The 22088-nt window shown below is 37.8% G+C and overlaps 2 protein-coding genes across 7 annotated transcripts in view; one reads left to right on the top strand and one right to left on the bottom strand.

Annotated features, from left to right (window-relative positions):
• The window catches only part of kmr (kramer), a 30496-nt gene extending 17173 nt beyond the window's left edge, over nt 1–13323 (bottom strand). For 2 of the 6 annotated variants that reach the window (XM_066296696.1, XM_066296698.1), the window contains exons 1-2: nt 5332–5693; nt 49–614 (exon numbers count right to left, since the gene is read on the bottom strand). In XM_066296696.1, the coding sequence (XP_066152793.1) occupies nt 49–614; nt 5332–5432 (667 nt within the window). In that variant the 5' untranslated portion in view covers nt 5433–5693. Of the gene's footprint in view, nt 1–48; nt 615–4384; nt 5312–5331; nt 5695–12894 lie in introns of those variants that run through there. The other 4 variants (XM_066296700.1, XM_066296699.1, XM_066296701.1 and 1 more) reach the window with 4 other exon arrangements.
• A 4223-nt stretch (nt 13324–17546) lies between these two features.
• LOC136347114 (dynein beta chain, ciliary-like) lies at nt 17547–18740 on the top strand. Its single transcript, XM_066296811.1, has 2 exons — nt 17547–18205; nt 18484–18740. The coding sequence occupies exons 1-2, from the start codon at nt 17965–17967 to the stop codon at nt 18669–18671; spliced, it is 429 nt and encodes a 142-aa protein (XP_066152908.1). The 5' UTR covers nt 17547–17964; the 3' UTR covers nt 18672–18740.
• The last annotated feature ends 3348 nt before the right edge of the window (nt 18741–22088 follow it).

Below are 22088 nucleotides of genomic sequence, written 5' to 3'. Positions count from 1 at the left end.
GCATTATTATTATTACTGTCTGTAACTGGTTTCAATACCTATACGGACCTTTATAATAAAACAAGCAGTACTCCGACAGCACAAACCACCTCTTCCTCCACAACATCAGCCCCTCGGAACCTTGTTTATGCAACCAGCCTTGCAAAGTTACAGGGGCGTTTGGAGGCCTCCGAGCCGATGGCGATCTTAACTGTTTCTTCTCTCCTTCTTTGGTTTTGTGTTTTGGCGTTTGAGTCTTCGATTCTGGTTCTTTACTGTTTTCTTGCTTCAATAGTTCTTCGTTCTGGATCGGAATTTGTGTTGCTTGTTGAGGGGGATTGAGAATCACCTGCGTATTATGCTGATGCGCATATTGGGCCACATACTGTTGAAAGTGTCTGTGAGCTGTTTGATGCATCACCTGCTGGCTATTGATGTTGAGGAGGAAGGGAGACTGCGCGCGATGAGGATGACCCTTATTGTAGATTTGGGGATGTTGGTGCATCATGGGGTAGAATTGGGGAGCCGTGATGTGCTGGTGAGTGTGTCGCATAGGATCATTATTCGGCGTATCTTGAGATTGATTCTCGAAGGTGTGAGATTTCTGAAGTTTGTCCATTTTGTGGGGATCGAGCCTGGAACAATAATCTACTAATAGCCTCCGACAATAACAAATCTATTGTGTTACATCACTAATAGCTACGTTGTGAGGGAGTAATTAGCAATTTAGACGCTAATTAATTCCACGAGTGCTAGTTCGGAATAATAACAATAAGGAATTTTACACAACCGTTTTAAACAATAGGCGGTAATTTGTAGTGTTTTACATGTATTGGGGCTCCGAAGGATAAAGGAACACTTTAATTGGAGAAAGTAATGAATAACGTTTAGTTAAAACCGTTTAAATCACATTCAATTCAGTTTCAGCCTGTTGATATGCCGGCTGAATATTCATGGTACCTAAAGTTGACTTGATTCGATCGGTCAGAAAATCATTGGAAAAACAAGCAATTGATGTTTTTGCTCGAAAACAGATTTTCTTTTTGGACATTTTCGTCCTTTTCCCGTTTTCTTCGTATATTTTTAACGACCACTCTCGTTCCGCTTATGGACGAAATAAAGGCTCGCTTGTGGGGGAACTGTTTCAAAAGGCTCTTTAATGACTGCCCTCTCGACTGTGTGTACAAGTATTAATACCTGAAAGGCATTATGAGAACGTAGGTATACAGGATGAGTCGGGAGGATCGCGCCAAAGTTCAGGAGCACGTCGTACGTGGAAAATAAATGTAAGAAAACTCAGATGTTTTAATTCGATTTTTCTTTGTGTACAAGGTATAGCATAAATGGGTAAAAAATAAATTAAAAAGTGCATAAAGAAAATTCATACATTAGCATTTGAGCCAGCGCAGTGTTCTGTTAATAAATGTTTAAAAACATTAACTTCTAAATATTTTCTATCTGGTTTCTGAAGAGCTTTCGTTGCTGTCCTGATTCCCTCATCTTTCTTTAATATCACTCGCGGTATTAGTAATACACAGAAGTAGTGCAGCCGAGTGTCCATTTTATTTTTTATGCCTTTCTTTTAACCAACCCCATAAGCAATAGTCAATGGTATGAGGTTTGTTGACTTTGGAGACCAACTAACAGGGCCGCCAGGGACAACCTAACTCCTTGGAAACTTTTCGTCTAAATCTTTCTAAACCATTAAAAACACCGCAATCATAAATTTGCATAAGTGTTTGTTATTTTGCAGTACTTTAACTCAACTCGGAAATAGAGTCAGTAGCACGGAAAGCAAAATAGATTTTTTTTTTTTTTTAAATAGAACGTAAGTTGGAAAAAAAATTATTTTGGCTTTAACTCGTGAATAAATAAAAATCGGAGAAAATTAAAGTTATTTTTACATTTATTTTTTATGCACAATACGCTCTTGAAGTTTGGCGTCGTTCTCCCGACTCACCCCGTACATCATAACAGTCATTTAAATGAGGATTCTGAATTGTGCAAATTACGGGGAAAAATGGTTCAAAGGAATGGGAACATATTTGGTAATCTGGGAATTAATTTTAACAATGTTTGTTGACCATCTCATCCCGTTTATGTCCATTGGGCAAATTACTGCAGGGTTATTATTGATACAAAAAAAAAATTTCTAGCAGACCACGGCAGCACCACTCGGTGTAATTACACGTGGAATTTTTTTCCATTGTTTGTGACTGTACAAAAGCTTTCAGCGGCATTTAAGGTAATAGAGCTGAAGGTTTTTTCCGTAGGTCAATATAATTCGGAGGTCGTAGGTTAATGCTTTAAATCGAAAATCTCATATAAAGGGTCCTGCAGTAGCGTGTTAGATTGCCTTAGCCTCTGTGCCAGTTAAGTTAGTCATTTTTTTCTTCTGCAGGATTACACAACACATAAAGGTGTACCTGAAGAAATTATTTTCTAATGTACAGGGTGCCCCAAAAAAACGCGAGCTTCGTTATTTTAAATGAAATTTTCCAATTTTTTTTTTTTTAGTTTCGGACTTCTCGCTGAATTTTAGGGTCAATGCATGTAAAGTGTTCTATTTTTAAAATTGACAGTTTTCCAGCTATTCGGAAAAATTTGACAGCTGCAAGGTTCCGTGGAAATCGGTATTGTGCGCTAACCGCTGCGAACTTAGAAATTAATCTTCTGAAGCTCAAAGAGGGCCCAGCAAGGTACGTTATGACGTGTTTTAATTAAAAATAAGTCCTACATAACGGTTTAGATAGGCCTCCAAAGTTGCATGACCTCAAACCTCAATAAGTTCCTTATTTTAAATGGGATGTCCCAATTTGTTCGATAGCATCGTGTTCTGAATTAAAAAATCTACAACTTTTGTTAACATAGCCCTACACACCAAAACTGGGACATTTCTGAGTTTCCGGAAATTGTCCCTTTTTGGTTTCTAAATGTTCTCTCACATCGTATGAATTTTGACAGTTTTTGTTCTTTCTTATTTGTCATAATCGACACTCCCAGCCTGCAGAAATCGCTCAAGTAATCTACGAAAGCTGATGGCCTCTAAATGGTGTTTCTCAGGAGACTGAGCAGCATAGGTTCTACGGGTCAGGAAACAATTTTTCTCACTTTCTCCCAAGACCAACGCCGTGCCAATTAACACTTTTCCTCTGAAAAATTCATTATTTTGAATAAGAATATTCGCAATTTTTAAAATCAAACTGAAATGAAGATCAGAAAACTCACAAACTATTTATTGTCTCTTGATAACCGTGAACTGAAAATTGTGATGAAGGTACTTCATCGGCTAGAAAAGAAATGCGATTTTGGCATTTTTCGTGGGTTTAAAAAAATTTAGAGGCGAAAAAAGGGCCATTTTTGGGAAATCAGAAATGGCTAGGTTTAGGGTTAGGGTTCTGTTAATAAAAATTGCAGATTTTTAATTTCGAACACGACGCCATCGCGAGAATTGGGGCATTCCGTGTGAAATAAGCAAGTTATTGAAGTCACGCAGTTTCTTATGCCTGTTTCGGCGGTAGTACAGGACTTTTTTTTAAATTCAAACACATCAAAACTTAGCTTATTAAGTGCTCTTTGAGCCCCAGAAGGCTGATTTCGGAATTCACAGCGGTCGCCGCACAATCCCGATTTCCGCGGCACCTTGGCGCTCTCAGCTTCTTCAAATTTTTGGAGAAACTCGAAAACGTTAAATTTTAAAGATAGGACAGCTCCCACAAACTTACCTTCAATTTAATTTAACGAAGAATTTAACGAGAAATTTGAAAATAACAAAAAAATTGAGGGGTTCCGTTTAAAATAACGAAGTTGTATATCGTCACTATTGGGGTCGTCTTGGACATTGAAAACTCATCTCTGGAAATGCGCCCTTATGCGTTGTGCTATCTTGCAGAAGAACAAAAATTGTCAACTTCATTAGGACGGAAGCTGAGGAAGTTCGATCCACTATTGCAGTATTTTTTACTTTTTTTTGAGAAAAATTTCCTCACATTTTATAAAACAATAAAAAAAAAATTTGATGTTTCAGAGGTTCACGTTTCCAGGGAGGTTGATCACAGTAAAGTTAACTAATCAGAGCGATTTATTCCATCTATTGTTTCAATGTGCATTATCAATTTAGATCCTTCGACCGGTTTAATAATAAATTCGATGTCGAACTAGTTTCAGGCCATACGCTTCGAAGATAAATAAACTAGAGCTTTTCAAATCAATCTTGAACTCAGCGATAATATTATTTTAACACATCCATTGATGCGTTAATGCATGTGTTTTCCAACTATGATATAATTATAACGATCCGAATTTTCTGTTACGCTCAGTATTTTCTGGATGTAACGGTTAACTTCTGGTTATTAACTAAGAATTGTGTGTAACCAAATTCTTAAAACTATGTTGTTTCACTCACCATTCCCAAATTTGCCACAAACAAGAGAACATGACGGAATTACAATGTATATCACATTCACCACAACGATTTTACATATCAAAACCTACATTTAGGTCACCATTTTTGATCAAGCTCTTTTTGTACACTCCAAGCATGGTCGCGGAAGGTTCAATAGTACCAGAGGACACAGAAGTTTATACGTGTGCATTCGGTAAAGAGAGAGGGTAATAATACCCAGTAATACCAAGGAAGGGCTGTAATTTTAACGGAGGATCGGGAAATGCAATCTGGATTTCACTGCCGGGGTTGGAAGGACGCTTGCGCCCTCGATGTAGACCGGTAAAACAAGGGAAGAAAAGCCGTAAGAGTTCTAGTTGCTCATTGAGGTATACGATACAATATTATCAATTTGTTCAAACACGTGTTCTTTCCATTGTCCCTAGCTGTAGGATCCGTAATTGTGTTATCGATTAAAAGTTGAAAAGGAAATGCGTCTGTTGTGTCTGATTTGACCGATTTATATCGGTTAGGATTGCCATAGAAATAAGGTATTTTGCGAAGGGTCAAGGAGACAAGGAGGGGATTATATCCGCTGGGTTTGGTGAGAAGGATCAAAGAGTTTTTGCCTAAGTCCCAAGGGTCTGCCGCCGTTGGGTTTCAATCTCGATACATTCGAACGTTCAGGCATTATACAGGGAATAATTTTAATTTTTTTTTATTATTATTTTTTTTTTTTAAGTGATGCACGCACGCGAAGCAACGCGATTTTCCTTGTCGATGCAACTGCACTCGGTGACTTAATTTAATTGCGTTTAAAAACCGGACTGACGACAAGAATAATCGGTCTAATGGCATTAGAAAGTCCTTCTAATGAATATCTCCCAGAAGAGACGCAATTAGTCACAAAATCGCGATTTAAAACTGATTGCGGAAATCTGCTGTTTGGGGAGGTGGGGCGCCCTTACCTGGAAGCAGCTAAAAGTAGGACGTCCATTGCGGCCGGAAAGCAAAAGTTAATCCGTCCAATTAAACCTTTGGACAATGGTAAAAATACCGATTTAAACATGAACCGTGGTCAGCCACCGATTTGAGAAAAAATACACAATCCGCAGAGCTCGCTTTCGAAGAAAATTAATTTCACTTAAATTGACATAATCCGGAACACGAACGAATTTCAGCTAAAACCTTATCGGGATTGTGCAGTACATCTCGCACTTAACTTAACGGCCGTGTTTACTTAAGTTTAGATTAGCTCCATATGTCTCAGTAGAGGTTTTCCTTTAAAACGGCCTTTCAAATGTCGAAACGCAATGTAATACGAGTTTTTGTTGATAAACATGGCACGTATTCCAGGTTCAATACGTTACACGATTTAATTGATTGCCGTTGATAAGTATTGTTGAGTCTCGTTCGATAAACATGGAGCCATTAAGACAACAGAAACATTAAGATTTGATTGGATGAGGTTTCGGGTCTTAAATTGAGGGAAATTTGGGTGGAGTTAATAAGTGGTTGTGTGATACTGGTCATGTATTCAGGGGGCACGAACGGGGCGCATGCCGTGCGGCTCTAAATCGTCCTCCTCCCCTGCCCCCCACCTCTTATCTTTTAAGAAGCAGTTTTAAGGGATGTTGTGACACCAACCGGCATTTTATACGTGCCTGACGTCACGATGTAGATTTGTCAGGATTGAGACAACTCACTAACAACTTTTTACTTCACTAACGTTTCCAATGGAGAAGGATAGCACGAGTATTTAGGGCACAAGAGATTCAGCAACGCTATTTAATAATCTAATAATAATTTGAATGAACCTAGAATAATAGAATCTCCATGAATCTGGAATGTGAATGCCTTCGAATGTGTCTAAGAACGAAAGAGTCTTGACTGCTTCTACTACCGTGAGACCATGGGCGTGCGACTGATAACGTGAATTTATCTAGAGCGCATCGCTGAGGGTAGTTAGTAATTTAAACGGATCTTAGATCTTTGGTCTAAGCTAACTGTACTTTGATGATTTTGTCGTATCAGACAAAGGGATGACGTTTCTTAAATGAATCAGTGCTCTAATTGCGCTGGAACATCACCATTAGGTTTACATGAGAAATCAAATGGGAACAATGCAAGGGGAAATAGATCCATAGGCGTAACGTAGGGTGCTTGGGTAAAATGACATCTTAAATCCAAAGTCTTTCAAAACTGCATTCGACGGTGCGTTGCGACTCGTAACCTCCAGATAAGTTTTTCGGAGGAACAGCTACGAATCTGGTAAAAATGCAATACAAGCTCAGCTAAATTGTACAAGGACAATCCCGGAATTACAAAGACCTGACCTTAATAAAGTTTGAGGGTGTTACGTTGATTTATGTCTCTTTTGGAGCCGTTTCCAGTGAACGATTTTAGAGATTTCGCGAGCATGGGAAAAATTGATAGTCGATACGTGATTCAATACCTTCGCCTGAAAGGTCTTGGTCCATCCAACATCAAGGCGGAGATGGATCCTACTCTCGGAGAATCTTGTCCTTTGTTAACAACTGTAAAATAATGGGTGGCAGAGTTTAAACGCGGTCAGACGAACTCCGCAGTGATCGACCCAATGGTACTACAGCTCTGACCGCTCTAGATATTGTGGTGGATATCCACGAAATTGTTCTGGAAGACCGTCAGTTGAAATGGCGCGAGTTAGCAGACACGGGGGGCATTTAAAAAGGTACTGGTCATCGTGTTTTGACCGAACAATTGGATGTGAGAAAGCTGTACGTAAAATGGGTGCCGCGATTGCTCACAATTGAATAGAAATAACGCCGTAAGGATGGTTTAAGGGAGTGTTTGGACGAAGTTTCGCATCAACAAAGCGCAACGTTTGCATCGATTCATGACCATGGATGAAACGTGGGTCCGTCATTTTACACCTGAGACGAGGGACCAGTCAAAACAGTGGACCCAAAGGGGACAATCGGTTCCAAAGATAGGCGAAAACCTTTCCTTCTGCAGGAAAGGTGGTGGCGTCAGTTTTTTGGGATAATTTTCATTGACTGTCTGTCTAAAGGAGAAAACAATGAACGGAGAATATTAAAGAGATCTATTGCAGTATTTGAGGGAAGAAATTCGGAAAAAGCAACCTCATTTGGCGAAAAAGAAAGTCTTATTTCATCAAAACCACGCACCAGTTCACAATTCCGTCATCAAAATGGCGAAAATCACTCAACTTAGCTTTGATCCTTCCTTTGCCGATCCCATCCGCCAGATTTAGCTCCCCAGAGTGTTTTCTATTTTCAAACTTGAAAAAATAGCTCAGAGGAAAAAGATTTGCCAGCATTAAAGAGGTGAAGTCCAAGGTTAGGGCCTATTTTGAAACAATAAAAGCTTCTTACTGTAAACACGATATGAATGCGATAGATCGTTGGGAAAGGTGTGCCAATCTCAAGGGAGACTATGTAGAGCAATAATGTAGTATTTTCCATTTTTTTTTCTTAAAGTGTTAGGTCAGGTACCTCTGGGGCTATGCTCGTACGGAAAAAATGAACAAAACTTGTTTATTGCTGAGAAATTGATTTGTTTTCAGTTTTGTGCTCGCAAACAGCTTTTGGTCAGGAAAAAGGAAGAAACAAAGACTCTGTGTAAGCACATAATCGAAAACAAACCAATTGGCTATGAACAAAGCAGTTTTTTCATTGTTCACCTCCTATTTAGCTGAATCAATAGTAATGCATTTTTTACCAAATTTATAGCCGTTTTTCTCAAAAACCAATCGATAAATTTTCATTTTCAATACACCATTAAATGTAGTTTTGAAAGACATTTAGTTATGCTCGCTTGACAACGCCAAAAGATCGTATTTTCCGTCCTGCTTAATGCCGTTTTTGAATTTTAAGAAAATCACAATCTGTTAAGAAGATGTCGTTGCGGGGGTGAGGAGGGGGCGAGACACAACATAGAGCCGCACGGCAAGCAGAGTTATTCAGTGAAATCACCTCTCTTTGATCGTAAACTCATAGAGCCGGAAAAAACAAAAAATAATGTCAAATTTTTATGGGACAAAGCGAAACAGTGTGAAATTTACCGCTATAGAGATATTCATAGCTGAGTCGAAGTTATGAGGTGAGATACGGGGGGCACCAACTCTATCCAGCTACTGGCGATACGGCAAGTAAAAGTGGGTCCGGAAGTTTGGTACGTTTATTTAAGTATGGAAGAAGATCTACAAGGTCCTTCAGAATAACCCTGCCAACTGCCTGCTCTAGGTTCCAGTAACCGAAGGATGAAATAGAGTTCATACGAATATGGGTCCGTTCTCGCGTCCTGCCTGAATAGGGGGTGATGAAAATGATAATTTTCATACTTTTTTTCTAATAAGCCTGACATCAAACATTTTAATGGAAATTGGGGAGCGCAATTTAGGTGCAAAGAAACACCTTTTAGGGAGAAAAATGTTTTTAATTACACCAGTGGCGGCCCTATTGACATTGCCATAAATATTTAAACTCAATACGGTTTAAAAAACAAAAATAATTTTCCGAATGCTTGAGATTTCTGTGAAAACGGGGTCTCCTGAGTATTTTTCATAACGTTAACTATGTTCACGGTGCGCAGTTCCTTCCATGGTATAATTGCACCATATATTTTTTTAAATTCGGTCATTCAGCACGACGAAGATCACATTCGTGAAGAACACATATTTTTCATGAAATGAAAAATAAGAAATGTTCTACTTTGGCAACTCCATCCGGAGACATGCTGTAGAACCGAAAGAAAACGACAACTCTTGTAGAGTGCGTCCTAATCTTGGAGATAGCGTATACAGTATACTGCAGAATGATAAGCAATAGATATTTATTAGGTCTTTCTTGTGTGTTTGCTTTAAGCTTGCTTTCTCAGGAATTAACTGATATCTCGCCTGTCCGTAGCAAGATATCCAGAATGTAAACCGAGACAAACCGAAACTTGCCTTCTAATTTCCCGTTTGTTTATTTGAAAATTGTATAATCTGAAGCCTTATCAATTAAATAGAAAAGTGGTTTACTTAAGCAAGCCTCTTTATCTCTAAAAACGACCAAAAAGTCGTAATTTATGCCCGTTTAAACAACTCGGGAATTTCAACCGTTATACGAGGCGCATTTTTACTTTTTGATACTACAAGGTTCTGTACGGTACCGCCGTTTTAGTGTTTCGGCATGGGTACGTAAATCCGAACTAATTAGTATATTTCTGTGACATTTTGCATTTTTAAATGGACATTTGGGCAATATGCGTCTTAATAGCTGGACATGAACCGCTTAGTACCGACCAGTTTTGTGGATAAACGCAGACAACTGTATATTTGTGAACGCACATATAAAACATCGTTGCGGTCGGCAAGAAATCGAGGAAAGCGCATTTAAAATCTTCAAAATTTAAATTTAAATTTTTGTGTGACTCTACAGAGTGCTGCAATAGTACGTCATACTTCCATACAAATGTACAGAGCGACCCCGAAAAGTGTGACGACATACAGCTTCGATTCTTCCAATGGAACCCTCCAATTTTTTTGGTTATTTTTGAATTTTTAATTAAATTTTAGGGTCGGTATGTGTAGGGTGTCCTATTTTTAAAATTCACCGTTTGCGGGCTATTCCGATCAATTCGACAGCTGCGAGGTTCCGCAGCGATCAGTTTTGAGCGCTGACCGCCGTGAATTTCGGTATGAGCCTTCCGGGGCCCAAACAAGACTTAACGAGCTGACTTATGACGTGTTTTAGTTTGCATGACTGCAAACCTCAACACCTCGCTCGTCCTAAATGGAACGTCCCGCTTTTCTCGTACTGAGAATTCGAAAATCCGCAACTCATGCTAACATCACCCTATCCCTAAACCCAGGCGTTTCTGAGTTCCAGGATATCGCCCCCCATTGGTTTCTGAGTGTTTCGACAATGATGAAATCTGGCGAGATGGTAACAACACGCCGAATTTGGAAGTAATAAACAATTTGGAAACATTTATTTTTAAACAGAGGAATGGCACATCTACCTGATTCTATCAGCTTCTCAAATTAAAAAGCAGAAAAATAATAATTCAGTAATTTTGAATTCACACTACATCAAAGTGACGTAAATTTTAAAATTCTGAGACTATTTGTCGTTTTATACCTGTGATAACCGTAAATTGCAAGTTGTGATAAGCGCACTCCATGAGCTAGAGAAGAAGTCATAAAAAATGTCAAAATGGCATTTTTCACGAATATTAAAATATTCAAAAGCTAAAAAAGGGGCGATTTTCGGGAAGTCAAAAATGACTGGGTTTAGGAACAGGGCAGTGTTAACAAAAATTGCAGATTTTTGAGTTCTGAACACGATGCCGTTTAGCCAACTGGGACATTCCATTCGAAACAGGTAAGTTATTGAGGTTTGGAATCATGCTATTTTGGAGGCCTGTTTAAACCGTAGTCGAAGACTAATTTTTAATTAAAAAACGTTATAAGGTACCTCGTCAGGTCCTCTTCGAGCCTCAGAATCATGTTATTTCTGAGTTCACAACGGTTAGCGCACAATGCCGGTTCCCACGGAACCTTGCAGCTGTCGAATTTTTCTAAATAGCTCAGAAACTGACGCACTATTTCAGGACAACGTATGTTTAAATTATCTTAACTTTACATATCTGACACTGCAAAAAAGGCTGAAAGTTACATTCGGGTGTGGGCTGAACCAATGAATTCATTCAGGTGGTATGAATTTGACTGAAAATTGTTGTCGTTTTGACGATCATTGTAATATTTTTAAAAAAGGCACTAAAAACGATCCTATAAGAGCAGCCAAGCGTTGAAATTTGGTAGAATAATTTTGACCTGTTGCGAAAGCGACGGCGAAGCCTCTGGCTTTCTTGGAAGTCACAGGACGAAAGGGCGTAGGTATTCGAAAAGTATCGCTTTTCTCAAAAACTCTAGACCGGGAGATGAACAGAATGCTCCCGAATCATTAGGTTTCGCTGATCGATTTTTAGGTATTTTGAATAATTATTTCAGTGTCCTTATGTGGATCTAAAAAGAAATAACAAGCCATTTATTAATTATGATCTTGATGGATTTAATTTACGAGGACGATCAACGAAAATCAGAGTAGATATGTATTCTCTGAGTGACTGCGATTTAGCAATTTAGGGGTCTCTGTATTCGAATTTGCGTGAATTCTCCGAACCCAACACCAACAAGCGCTGGGATTTGATCTTGATCAGATAGGTCAGTTTTTCACGGATTCAACGTGTTACAGGCAGATCGATGTCAGCATGTGGAAACATAATGATTACTTAGGTGTTCAATTACTTTCTCGGTGCACCTCATTGTGAGCCCCCCAGAAAGGTGGACAATGACCTAAACAGGTGACGAGACTGTAGTTTCCAGTCCGAAAAGACGAATAAATTAAATCTGAAAGCAGTGGTCCTGGTCCAATTAACGTTCGCCCTTATCTTCGCGATCCCTTCCGTGATCAATTTCCTTTAAGTGATCAATTTCCCTTCAGTGACCAATTTATCCTGTTGTGCCTCTACAAGGCGTGTCTTGGACAATCCGAGTTGATGCTCACAATGTTGATACTTTGCGTGGTAGCTCTAAGGATGGTTATTAGATCCCATTCGAATTTAGGACGGTAACATTTATTCAGAACCAGAACCCATGAAGTCTTCGCGTCCGTACCGCAGTTCTGAAACAGAGTTGTTGCAGTCTTCACAAGCAGAAAGCGACTCGAACGAAACTTTCGCAGATTGGCCGAATGTGAGATTTCGATATTCCCATGTCCAGTGTAAGTTTAGATTTCTCTGATGTTTCAATATTAATTTCGCTATTAAACTACTTCTGGCTGTGTAGGAAGGGATGAACCTTTCGCGAATTCCCCTGCAGGGAGTTCTGAGATATCACACGAAATGTTTTTATTTACAGTTTCAATTTGGTACTGACGCGCTAATGTTGATGGTAAAATTCGCGATGGATAGTGCTGGGTTCGCATATTGAATACCAACATTACGAGTTATACTTGGGAAGGTCATTTAATTGTTGGTATGTGAGGTATGTCTCTAGGAGCGAATTTTCACACGAGTTTTTCAATGAGAATCTCTGTTCGTTTTCTTCCGTTTGTTATTTTCGATGGCGACCTCCAAGTCCGACGATCTATTTTAAAGCTCAAGGTGGCTATTTTGGAAATTCCGCAGCCGAAAATAACGGATGATCGTTAAAAAATGTCGCTATAGGCGGTGAATTGTAAACGCAGATCGCGGTGATTAAGCCGTTGCTATTTACAGATAGATAATAGATGAGCCGATCCAAGACAACCAAGATACCCTCCGATGCTTCAACGCCCATTTGAGATTTGTGTCAACAATCATCTTTTACCATTTTAGTCCATTATTATCAATATTGTCCAGGACAAATAATAATCTCATTATGTCGGTTAAAACTATTTAAAAGGGCCGTAACGTAAACGTAAAGAACAAGTGTGCATGGGGACATATTTCTATATACACACGTATATTGTGTAACAAATAGGTAAAAAGGCCAATAATACCTTGTGGTCACTGCAAGAATTCCACATACACACGCATTTTACCTTGCTTGGCGGCAATAGATTCCTTTAGACGGAGATTAGATCGGGCAAGCTTCCAAGCACAGAACTTATTACAACCGACAGCTTTAGGGTACGATCACAACAAACATAAAAAACACACGAGGGGTGGGTTTCTTCCGGAAGTTCACCCATTGGATCACTCGAAAACTATCGAACCAACATGGTCTTCATGCGAAAACAGTTATAAGTACTACGGGTATGGTACTGCAGATGGGATAAAAGCAAGAGCACGGTAAGAACAAACCAGTGGAGGGGTAATGGTAATGGTGAACAGGTAGGCATTCCACCGGTCACGTCACCTCCCCTCTCAAAGGTTTCTCGCTTGTTGCTTAACAGCAACAGCGATGCTTACTAGCACATTCTATATGCTACACGGTACTGCGTCATTTAATTTTAAAATAAACCAACAATTTTACGTAGCGATTATTATAACAGAAGCTCCAAACCTGCTAAATTTACACTTCAGCACACACATACTTTGATATGTATCAGTCAAAACCAAAATTGTCTAGAAGTAGAATATTGTTATTTAAAGGATGGAAAACGTTGCTTTAGTAGCGTTTCTTGAGGTTAAAACTTTTGCGAGAGAAAAACGAGAAGCGTGCTGTAAGTGGTTAAGCGCAAATGGTTTTTTGAAGAAAGTATCCTCTAACTGTCTCCTATCGCTTACGATGTTTACATTTCCCTGAAGTAAAAACCAGGGACGTACTGGGTATTGATGGTTTGCTGAATATAGAACACTGGACAGCTTAAGACATTTCGGTGTTAATAAATTTATTTTAGAAATTTTGCGAGTACTGGAGCTACTTCTGAATGCTGACACCTAATTACGAGGGCAGTTCCAGAATTACCTAATCTAACGCTCGAAGAAAAAAAAATGGAAAAAAATACATTATTTTTCAAAATAGTCTCTATTGAGAATGACACACTTTTCCCAGCGATCTTCCATGGCTTGTATTCCCCGTTTATAGTAAAAAGCTTCGAATGTCTCAAAACCACCAACCTGGGACTCCGACTCATCATTATTGGAATAGCTCTTTCCACAGAGCTATTTTTTCAGGTTTAGAAATTTCGTTTTTGCCAATTTCTTCGCTCAAAAACTGCAATAAATTTGTATAATATTATTCGTTAATTTTTTTCCTTTAGAGAGACAATCAATAAAAATGATGCCGAAAACTGGCGTCAGCTCCTTTCCCGTAGATGGAAATGTTTTCCCCTCTTTCGGAGCCGATTTTCCACTTTGAGTTAATTACTTTTATTGCTCTTTCGTCTCAGGTGTTAAATGACGGACCCACGTTTCATCCATGGTCACGAAACGACGCGAAAATTCGGTTTTATTGGTGCGAAATTTTGTCAAGCACTCCCCTGGGGGGCATCCTCACTGTTTTCGTTGATCTAGCACACAGCTTTCTCATATGCAATTGTTCGGTCAAAATACGATGTAGAGTTCTTTTTGAAAAGCCCATCTTCGATTACGGTTTTGTAGATTTTCACCACAAATTCTGGAGAGGGCAGATCTGGAGCGTCATTGGGTCAACCACTGCGGAGTCCGTCTTTGTGGCCCGCATCCCGGGCTTAAACTTTCCCATTCAATATTTTACTGTTGTTAACGAAGGACCTAGTTGCCCCCCGAGTAGAATCTAACTTCGTCTTGATGGCCCAAGACCTTTCAAACGAAAATATTAAATCGCGTATCGATGACCAATTTCTTCCATATTCGCGAAATCTCTAAAACGGCCCCAAAACAGGCACAAGTCAGCGTTACACCCTTAAACTTTACCCCTAAGCTGGTTAAGGTTGGATGTGTGTAATATTGACAAATTTTTAGCAAAAAAATCGCCATCTATATGTCAGGACGGGTACTTCTGGGACTATACTCGTAAGTCCTCCAATGGGCGCAGTTTAGGAAAATCGTTAATGCCATAGTTTTGATGAAATGCCCATCGGTTTTTGAGCTAAATACCTTCTAACTTCTTGACATATTCAAGGTGTCTCTGGAATTACTGTACAACGTTTGACCAAAAACGTTTCAACCAAAAATAAGGCGTTTTAGGCACACTTAACGACATCCAATGTTGCTTCGTTTGGCCGCTGCTGAGGGCCAAAATTCTCAAATTAATATAGTTTTTTTTTCGAAATAATTGCTAAACGGGTTTATCGATTTTCACTAGTTTGCAAACTAAATCCGTAAATTGGCGTCTTTCGACGTGAGCGGAATCTCTTTTAATGAGTGAAAATTTAAAAACTGGTGCTTGGTTCGTTAATAAAAATTTGAATTTTTTTTACCGCTGGTGCAAATAGCTTTAATTTTTTCTTTGCCAAATGCTGACTTTACTTTAATACTTTTTGGTTTTTTTTTTTTTGGAAAACTGTCGCCAAGCATTCTGTTTCTCCATAAAAAAAAAAACATTTACAATACCGTGCAATTTATCATTGCTGTTTAGTTGGAACAAAAACATGAAAAAAGTTAAAATTCGAAGCAGGTACCAACTTAGTTCAATTTTTACTACAGATGTTCAAAATGTTTACCTGTTTCTTCAATGCATAAACAAATTCCTTTTTAGAAAATTATTCTGCACTTTGGGCATTGTGTCGGACTTTTTTTCAAAATTGTTTTCACAACAATAATAAACTACAACGTGTCCTAAACAATTTTTTTCCAGTGAAATTGTCGGTTTAGTGAAAATTCTACGATAGACAAATAAGTCCCTAATTAAAGTCGACTAGTGGCAGAGAAGAAATTAAAGATATTTGTACGGGCAGAAACCAAAATAAAGACTTTTATTTATGAATCAAACGCTATTTTCAACATTTCCACGCGTCGAAGCGCGTCAATTTATGTAGTAACTTTCACTTCCAAAATTAGTGAAAATCAACAAAAGCGCTTAGCAATCATTTCGAAAAAACGACATTAATTTGAGAACTTTGGCGCCCTGTAGCGGCCAAACGAAGCAACATTGGATATCGGTAAGAGTGCGTAAAACGCCTTATTTTTGGTTAAACGCTACGGAGGCCTACAAGATGGCCAGATCTGAACCTATGCGACTTACTCAAAGATTAGTCAAAATCTTCAGGAGAGCGCCAGGATAATGTCATGGGGCCGGTTTGATTTCCTTCAAAACTATTTTACAGTGGTTCGAAATTAGTTCAAAACTCCGCAATCAAGCTAGAGATGTAGCAGTGATGAGACAAACCTAAAATTTAATCGACTCGGAAGGAAAGAATTTTGAAAAGTTGCTGCTGTCGAGTAGATTTCGAATTGAAGGACTCTCTAAATTTAGGAAATTTGCATTTCGATCCAACAAAACCGTGGACATACTGAGTACTGAGCGCTTTCTAAAACACGATAATTAAAAATGAATAATCTTTCAAAAATTGCTGCCGCTAGAGTTTTAATTAAACGCTAACAGGTTTCTGAGTAAAATACTACTGCTCTATCTCATATAATTTTCTAAATTTACTGTTCGATCCACCATAGGCGTACGAAATTTGCGCTTCGATTAAATGGAGCCCAGTGGACGTACTGAGATCTGAGTGTTTACCGCAATCCTGATGATTATCGCTGGTAAACTTTTAATTGAACACCAATGGAATTTTCAGCATGCGAACTTTGGAAGTAGCAAAGTTCTAACGTCGGAAACAGCGGCGTGCCCTATCTCGAGCACCAAACAAGAGAAAACTTAGTGAAGGAGTTATTCTGAAAATCTGTAGCTAAATGTAAAAAAGTCACAATTCTAATCCGTTTTTGGTCATTATGACTTTGCTTCCTTCGCTTTTTACACGAAAAATTGCCAATTTACCAACATTGAAACAAGTTAATCAGGAATAAGAAACTCCTTTGCTGGGGTGAGATATTTTCAGTTTAAAAAATTATAATTTCTATGGTTTTGACAGGATACTTAGGCGATTGCAGACAAAATAATCTTCGTCATTTAAAAAATTTAAACTTTGATAAGAAAAACCAGGAACGTACCAAGGGTGGAACTCGCTTCTTCTTTTTTTTTCAAAACATATGAGATTTCGCACAGCACCTTCAACATCACATGCGTTTTCCGATTGTGCGAGTCCTCAACGGAACATTCCAAACTGAGCCTTAGCTCCATCAGCACTCTCCTCGCTCTGCTACTCCATTATGCAAGACTGAAACCTGGCACTCACAAATTAAGGTTTACAATAATGCTGAATGTGAAAAATTCATTAACAAATCTGATAAAATTCAGAATTATTAATAAAATCCCTGCAATTGACCTGGCACGCTATGTAGTCTGCAAACTAGAGTTCCGTGTCGAATACGCATTAAACATTTGTATTAGATATTCATACAAGTAGTGGAAGGTGGGGTAAAGTTAGTCTGGAAACTCTTCTCGATGCACATACCGTAACTGCGAAATTATTGAAGGTTTTTCAGATTCGTTGCTTTTCCTTTCTTAACGTGGCCTAACTGATTTTCATATCTACAACACATGAGAAGGCATAATTCCGTTCCTCCCCTCTTAGCTTCAGAGCTTAATTGGGGAGTGCCAACTGCTGATGTATTTCATAATTACAAGATCTATTTTACCCCAATTAAATATGAAACAGAGACACGCAATTTTAATCCGTTTTGTATTAGTATTTACGATACACTTTATGTGACTGAATGCCATCATCGTGTCATGGTACGGGTTATTCTTTAAATTTGCATTCCACAACCAGGAAAATCCTCGCAAAAGTTAGTTAATCTTTGTCACAGAAACACGAAATTGATTATTGTCTCTGAATTTGGGTTATATTGTTTGAAAGTTTCAGGGGTAAGCAGGAATTTAAGAGTCAAGCCATCACTTCTATTTTAAGTAAAACTAGTTCAGGAACGTGATTAAATTACAATTTTCTTGGGAATTCCACACCTGCGTATCCTCAAAACCCCCGTTTTGTCTAATATTGCTAAGGCAAAGCACGTAGAGACAAACAACGTTTATTTGCACGCTGGATTTTATACTTTCACCTAAAGGTGCGTAATTTTCTTCAATCATGGAACAACCGGCAGTACCGGTGGTAGATAAGCGTCTGGACTTTTTGGGCGCTTACGTGCAAAAGTCTTTGAAACTCAAATCGGAGAAATGGACCCGACTCATGTCCACTGAAGAGTATAAGGCTATGGTCAAAAAATTTTTGGAGAGACATTCCCCTAATTTATTAGTCATCATTTTGACTCCTGCAGCCCAATTAGTACCCTCCAATGGATTTCCATTAGTCCAGCTTAAAACCAAAGGTAGGTGCGTCGCAGTAGGGAAAAAAGTGCTCGTTAAATGAAATTAATTACGCTTATACCTGTAGAAAAAATTCAATTTTTTTCTCGAAATTTTTTAGTTGCTTACGACAGAATCGTCCAAATTTAATTAATCTACGTCGAATAGTTTTTGAGATATTGACGACACTACACATTCACTTCCAACCCTGTATATTTCAAAAACGAAGCATTTCCCGACTCATTTTCACCTTGTATTGTACCTTTCTCTGAATCTTAATTTATACTAATTGATTTTTAAGGGGTCTACTTTATAAAGAAAGAACCAGCGCCAGTGTGCAAATCATCTCCAGGCGAATGTGTGATTGTCGGGGATCTTTCTCCTAAACTGGTGGACCAATTAGCTTCATTTGTAGACGAAGTAAATCGCTTAATCAGTATTATACACAGTGTGTACAAGAAAAGGATGTTCGGTATGGAAATCTCGTAAAAGATAATGCAAGGTAAAAGAATAATGCAAACGCACCTGCAAAATTCTTTTGCATTTTTAGTTGTTTTCGAAAAAAACGAAATTCTCTAGTTTTTTTTTACGTTTTTCCCGAACTCTGATTATGAATAGATGAAAACTAAAAATCGCTTTTTTTCTGCAAATCTTTATAACACGACAATCTTGGCTTTTGTCTATGACATCTCCCTTGTTAGCAACGAGTCAGGACTTTTTTCGTGAATGCGGTCCTGGTAAGTTTTTTCTGGAGTTTAAGATAACTATCTATTAGCAATCCAATGATGTATCATAGGTAGTAACCGACACAATATTATGATTTGTCATAACTTTTTTGATATTTTGCATGCTTGGCTAATTTACGTACGTGTACGCAGTTAACGTTATAAAAATGAAACAGCTTTTTTTTTTTAACTAACCTGAACTAACTCACAAAAAGCGTTCGAAGAAATTACCATTGATTTTTAACACAAAATTTCCTAACAATCGCAATTAAAATTTTAAATGACACATTTGGTGCGAAGGGTTCGAAAGCTTCAGGAACTCTTGTGGTTCTTCTTCCGTCTCACAGAAACGTCGATGAACACGATTTTTGATGTGGTCCCAGCGAAAAAATCTAACAGAGTATTGTCTGGAGAACGGGCAGGCCAAGGATGTTGCGGGTGAGCGATTCCATCTTCCAGCCACTCTACATGATATGTATGCTTGCGCAACTGTTACATTATGCGCTATCACCCTGCTGAAACGAACAGTTATGAGTTTAAGCAACGGAAAATTATCTAAAGTTTTCTCTAAATCTTTTTCAAGTAAAATGGTTATAAAAGAAAGGACCTATGATTCGAGAGAAAATATTTCCACTCATTTCTCAAATCAAAAGCCACGTGGACGATGTAAACATGGAGGTTCTCCCTGGTCGAGCAATGAGTACTTCTTCTGAAAAATCCATTGGACGTCACATGACTCCCTTCTCACCAAATAATTTTTTGTATAAAATTACGATCATCTACATATTTCTGTGTATAATCTGTAATATTTCGTCATTTTTGGATTGGAATCTCCGATAATACGAAATTTAAAGGGATAATACCTCTGTTTGCGTAAAACAAACACAGCGGTCGATTCTGGGATACCTGTGGAATATCCAATTTCGAAAAGCGATATTTTGGGATTTTCAGTAACCAACAACATTGTATGCTCTCCTTGGTCTTTGTTATAGCTTTTGTTGCGGCTTCTTACTGGTTTTTTAAATTGTCAGTATTCCTTAAAAATTCTTACGTGGCTTGTTCAAAAATTTACAGTTTGGCTGCATTCTTCCAGGGTGTACACTTTCATAAATGAGTTTCGTTTTGACAACATTATTATGGCAAAAAATGCAACATTTTCCAAATTTAATTCTTTTTCCACATTAAAAATTTTGTATCATTTTGATTATAATAGAAAATGTAAAAAAAAAATCGGAAATGAAATAATCTGTCGGTATTTTAAAGAGTTTGTACTAACATTGTATTTCACTCGAGTGTTAAAATTGATCTAAAATCTCTTATATATCTTTTATAAAAATAATCAAAAAAAAAAATTAAAATCCAAAACACCGTGCAAGTTGTCCTTAAACCGAAAAAAATTTACCAGGGCTGTATTTCGACTATTCTTGACAAATCAAACATTTATAAAGTAAAATCGAGACTGTCGCCTTAAAGCTTATAAGAAACTACTACGGATATGTGGTTTTCGTTTTCACCTATCTCTTATCATAACTCGATAATTAAATAAAGTAATATCTAAATATAACTCTTAATTATGTTAACACTATTTTGAATTGTAAATTTTATCCAATAAAACCATGAAGGGATTATTAAACATTTATTTGTGTTTTCTGCTAATAATACACTTTTATCCATGTTCGGTTAACCATGGTTTATTTTGTTTTCTATTCGCATGTATCCGTTTGTTATTTAATATTTCATGAAAAATGATTAGGTTTTGCTGCTTCATCTAGAAGTTATCTAAGATGTTCCCGTTTTAATGTTCAGTTCGGTTGTTTTTAAATTCACTTACGGTATCGTGAAAGGAATTCAAGTAAAGCTAAAAGAAATCGAATGTATTTTATATTTATTTTAAGTGCAAAAATAAGAATTTAAATTAGTTTGTTTTTTTTTTGTACGAGCCATAGAACCTTTTTATGTCCTATCGAATTTGCAAATTAAAGGACTAAACACTAATGAATAACAATAATATTTTTGACCACTGTCCAGTTGGTTTATTTGCAGCGTGGCTATTCATGGAAATTTCAATAATTTTGTCAATTTATATATCTTCAGTGAATTTGACCAATTTTCGAGAATTTTCCCCAGTGGAGAGAAACATATCTCGCGGCCCAACAATCAACGGTTCAATCAGTTGATTGTGAATGTAAAATTCATTAAATAGTCTGATCTGAATCATAAAAAATCATGCCGATTTTAATTCGGTATTCATAGTGTTTTAAGTAGCTGCAATGGGTGTCTTAAAGAGATCCGAATAGAAGTATGCCAAAAATTATCCAAATAACTAAAAAACTAAAAGAAATCCTCTAGATCTGTTTCCGCAACGAAACTACAATATTTCCTTAAATGCGCAACTTTTCTCCTATTTTACCAAGTATGCATCTATTACCGTTTACGAGGTCTCCCTCCCCCCCCATCCTGAACATTCATATTTTACACACCCTATGCAGTGTGTAACATTTACCCAGAAATCTCGAATACTGGGCATCTTATAAAGAAATGTTTAATATCAAGCTTTAATCACTCCGAAGAGGAAATGTATTGGTCCTAAAGTTGATTCCCCCCCGCCCTTCGTGCGGGAAGCGCGAGGGCTAAATTTTTAATTTCAAACTGCAACCCCCAATTATTTTACAGATTCGGATAATATGGGTAAAAATAAGAAAAAAATGGTCAAAACATTTTCTTCGATTCGTGCTAAAAATACTGTAATTAACGAAATTCAGTTTTTCTCTAATTTATGATTTACTGAAAGGTTCGAAATCTGCTTCAGAATTAATAAAAACTTAGATTTTTGTGTAAGCTTTTACTTAAAGTTAATGCTCAAAATGGCGTTCCTGAACTTGGTCGCACTTAGCTATCCGTGTTTTAAAGGATTCTCCACACTTCACTGCAATGTGTACGCTCTGGAATATTGGCCCAAAAGTTTATAATTCACAAAGTCGTATCCTCACGTATCGTTATCTGATCGTGTGTGATAATGTAATCGCGTGTGATGAACCCGATCTTCGAGATATTCCCATGACAAAAAAATCCCGTGGAGTAAAATCTGAAGATCTAGCAGGCCAATTCACCGGACCAGATCTGCTAATCCATCAAACGTTAAAGTTACCATTGCAACTCTCCATGCCACCGCAAAATAGTG

This window comes from Euwallacea fornicatus, chromosome 26 (assembly GCF_040115645.1).
Source record: "Euwallacea fornicatus isolate EFF26 chromosome 26, ASM4011564v1, whole genome shotgun sequence".
In the NCBI taxonomy this organism is placed as follows: Eukaryota; Metazoa; Arthropoda; class Insecta; order Coleoptera; family Curculionidae; genus Euwallacea; species Euwallacea fornicatus.
Note: the sequence above shows the minus strand (reverse complement) of the source record. Positions and strands in the feature narration are given on the sequence as shown.

What these genes read in the sequence shown, in the direction of transcription:
- LOC136347114 (XM_066296811.1), top strand. Translation starts at nt 17,965, where the DNA reads ATGGAACAACCGGCAGTACCGGTGGTAGATAAGCGTCTGGACTTTTTG. An exon ending in AGTCCAGCTTAAAACCAAAG is followed by an intron (nt 18,206 to 18,483) that starts GTAGGTGCGTCG and finishes TTGATTTTTAAG; the next exon opens with GGGTCTACTTTATAAAGAAA.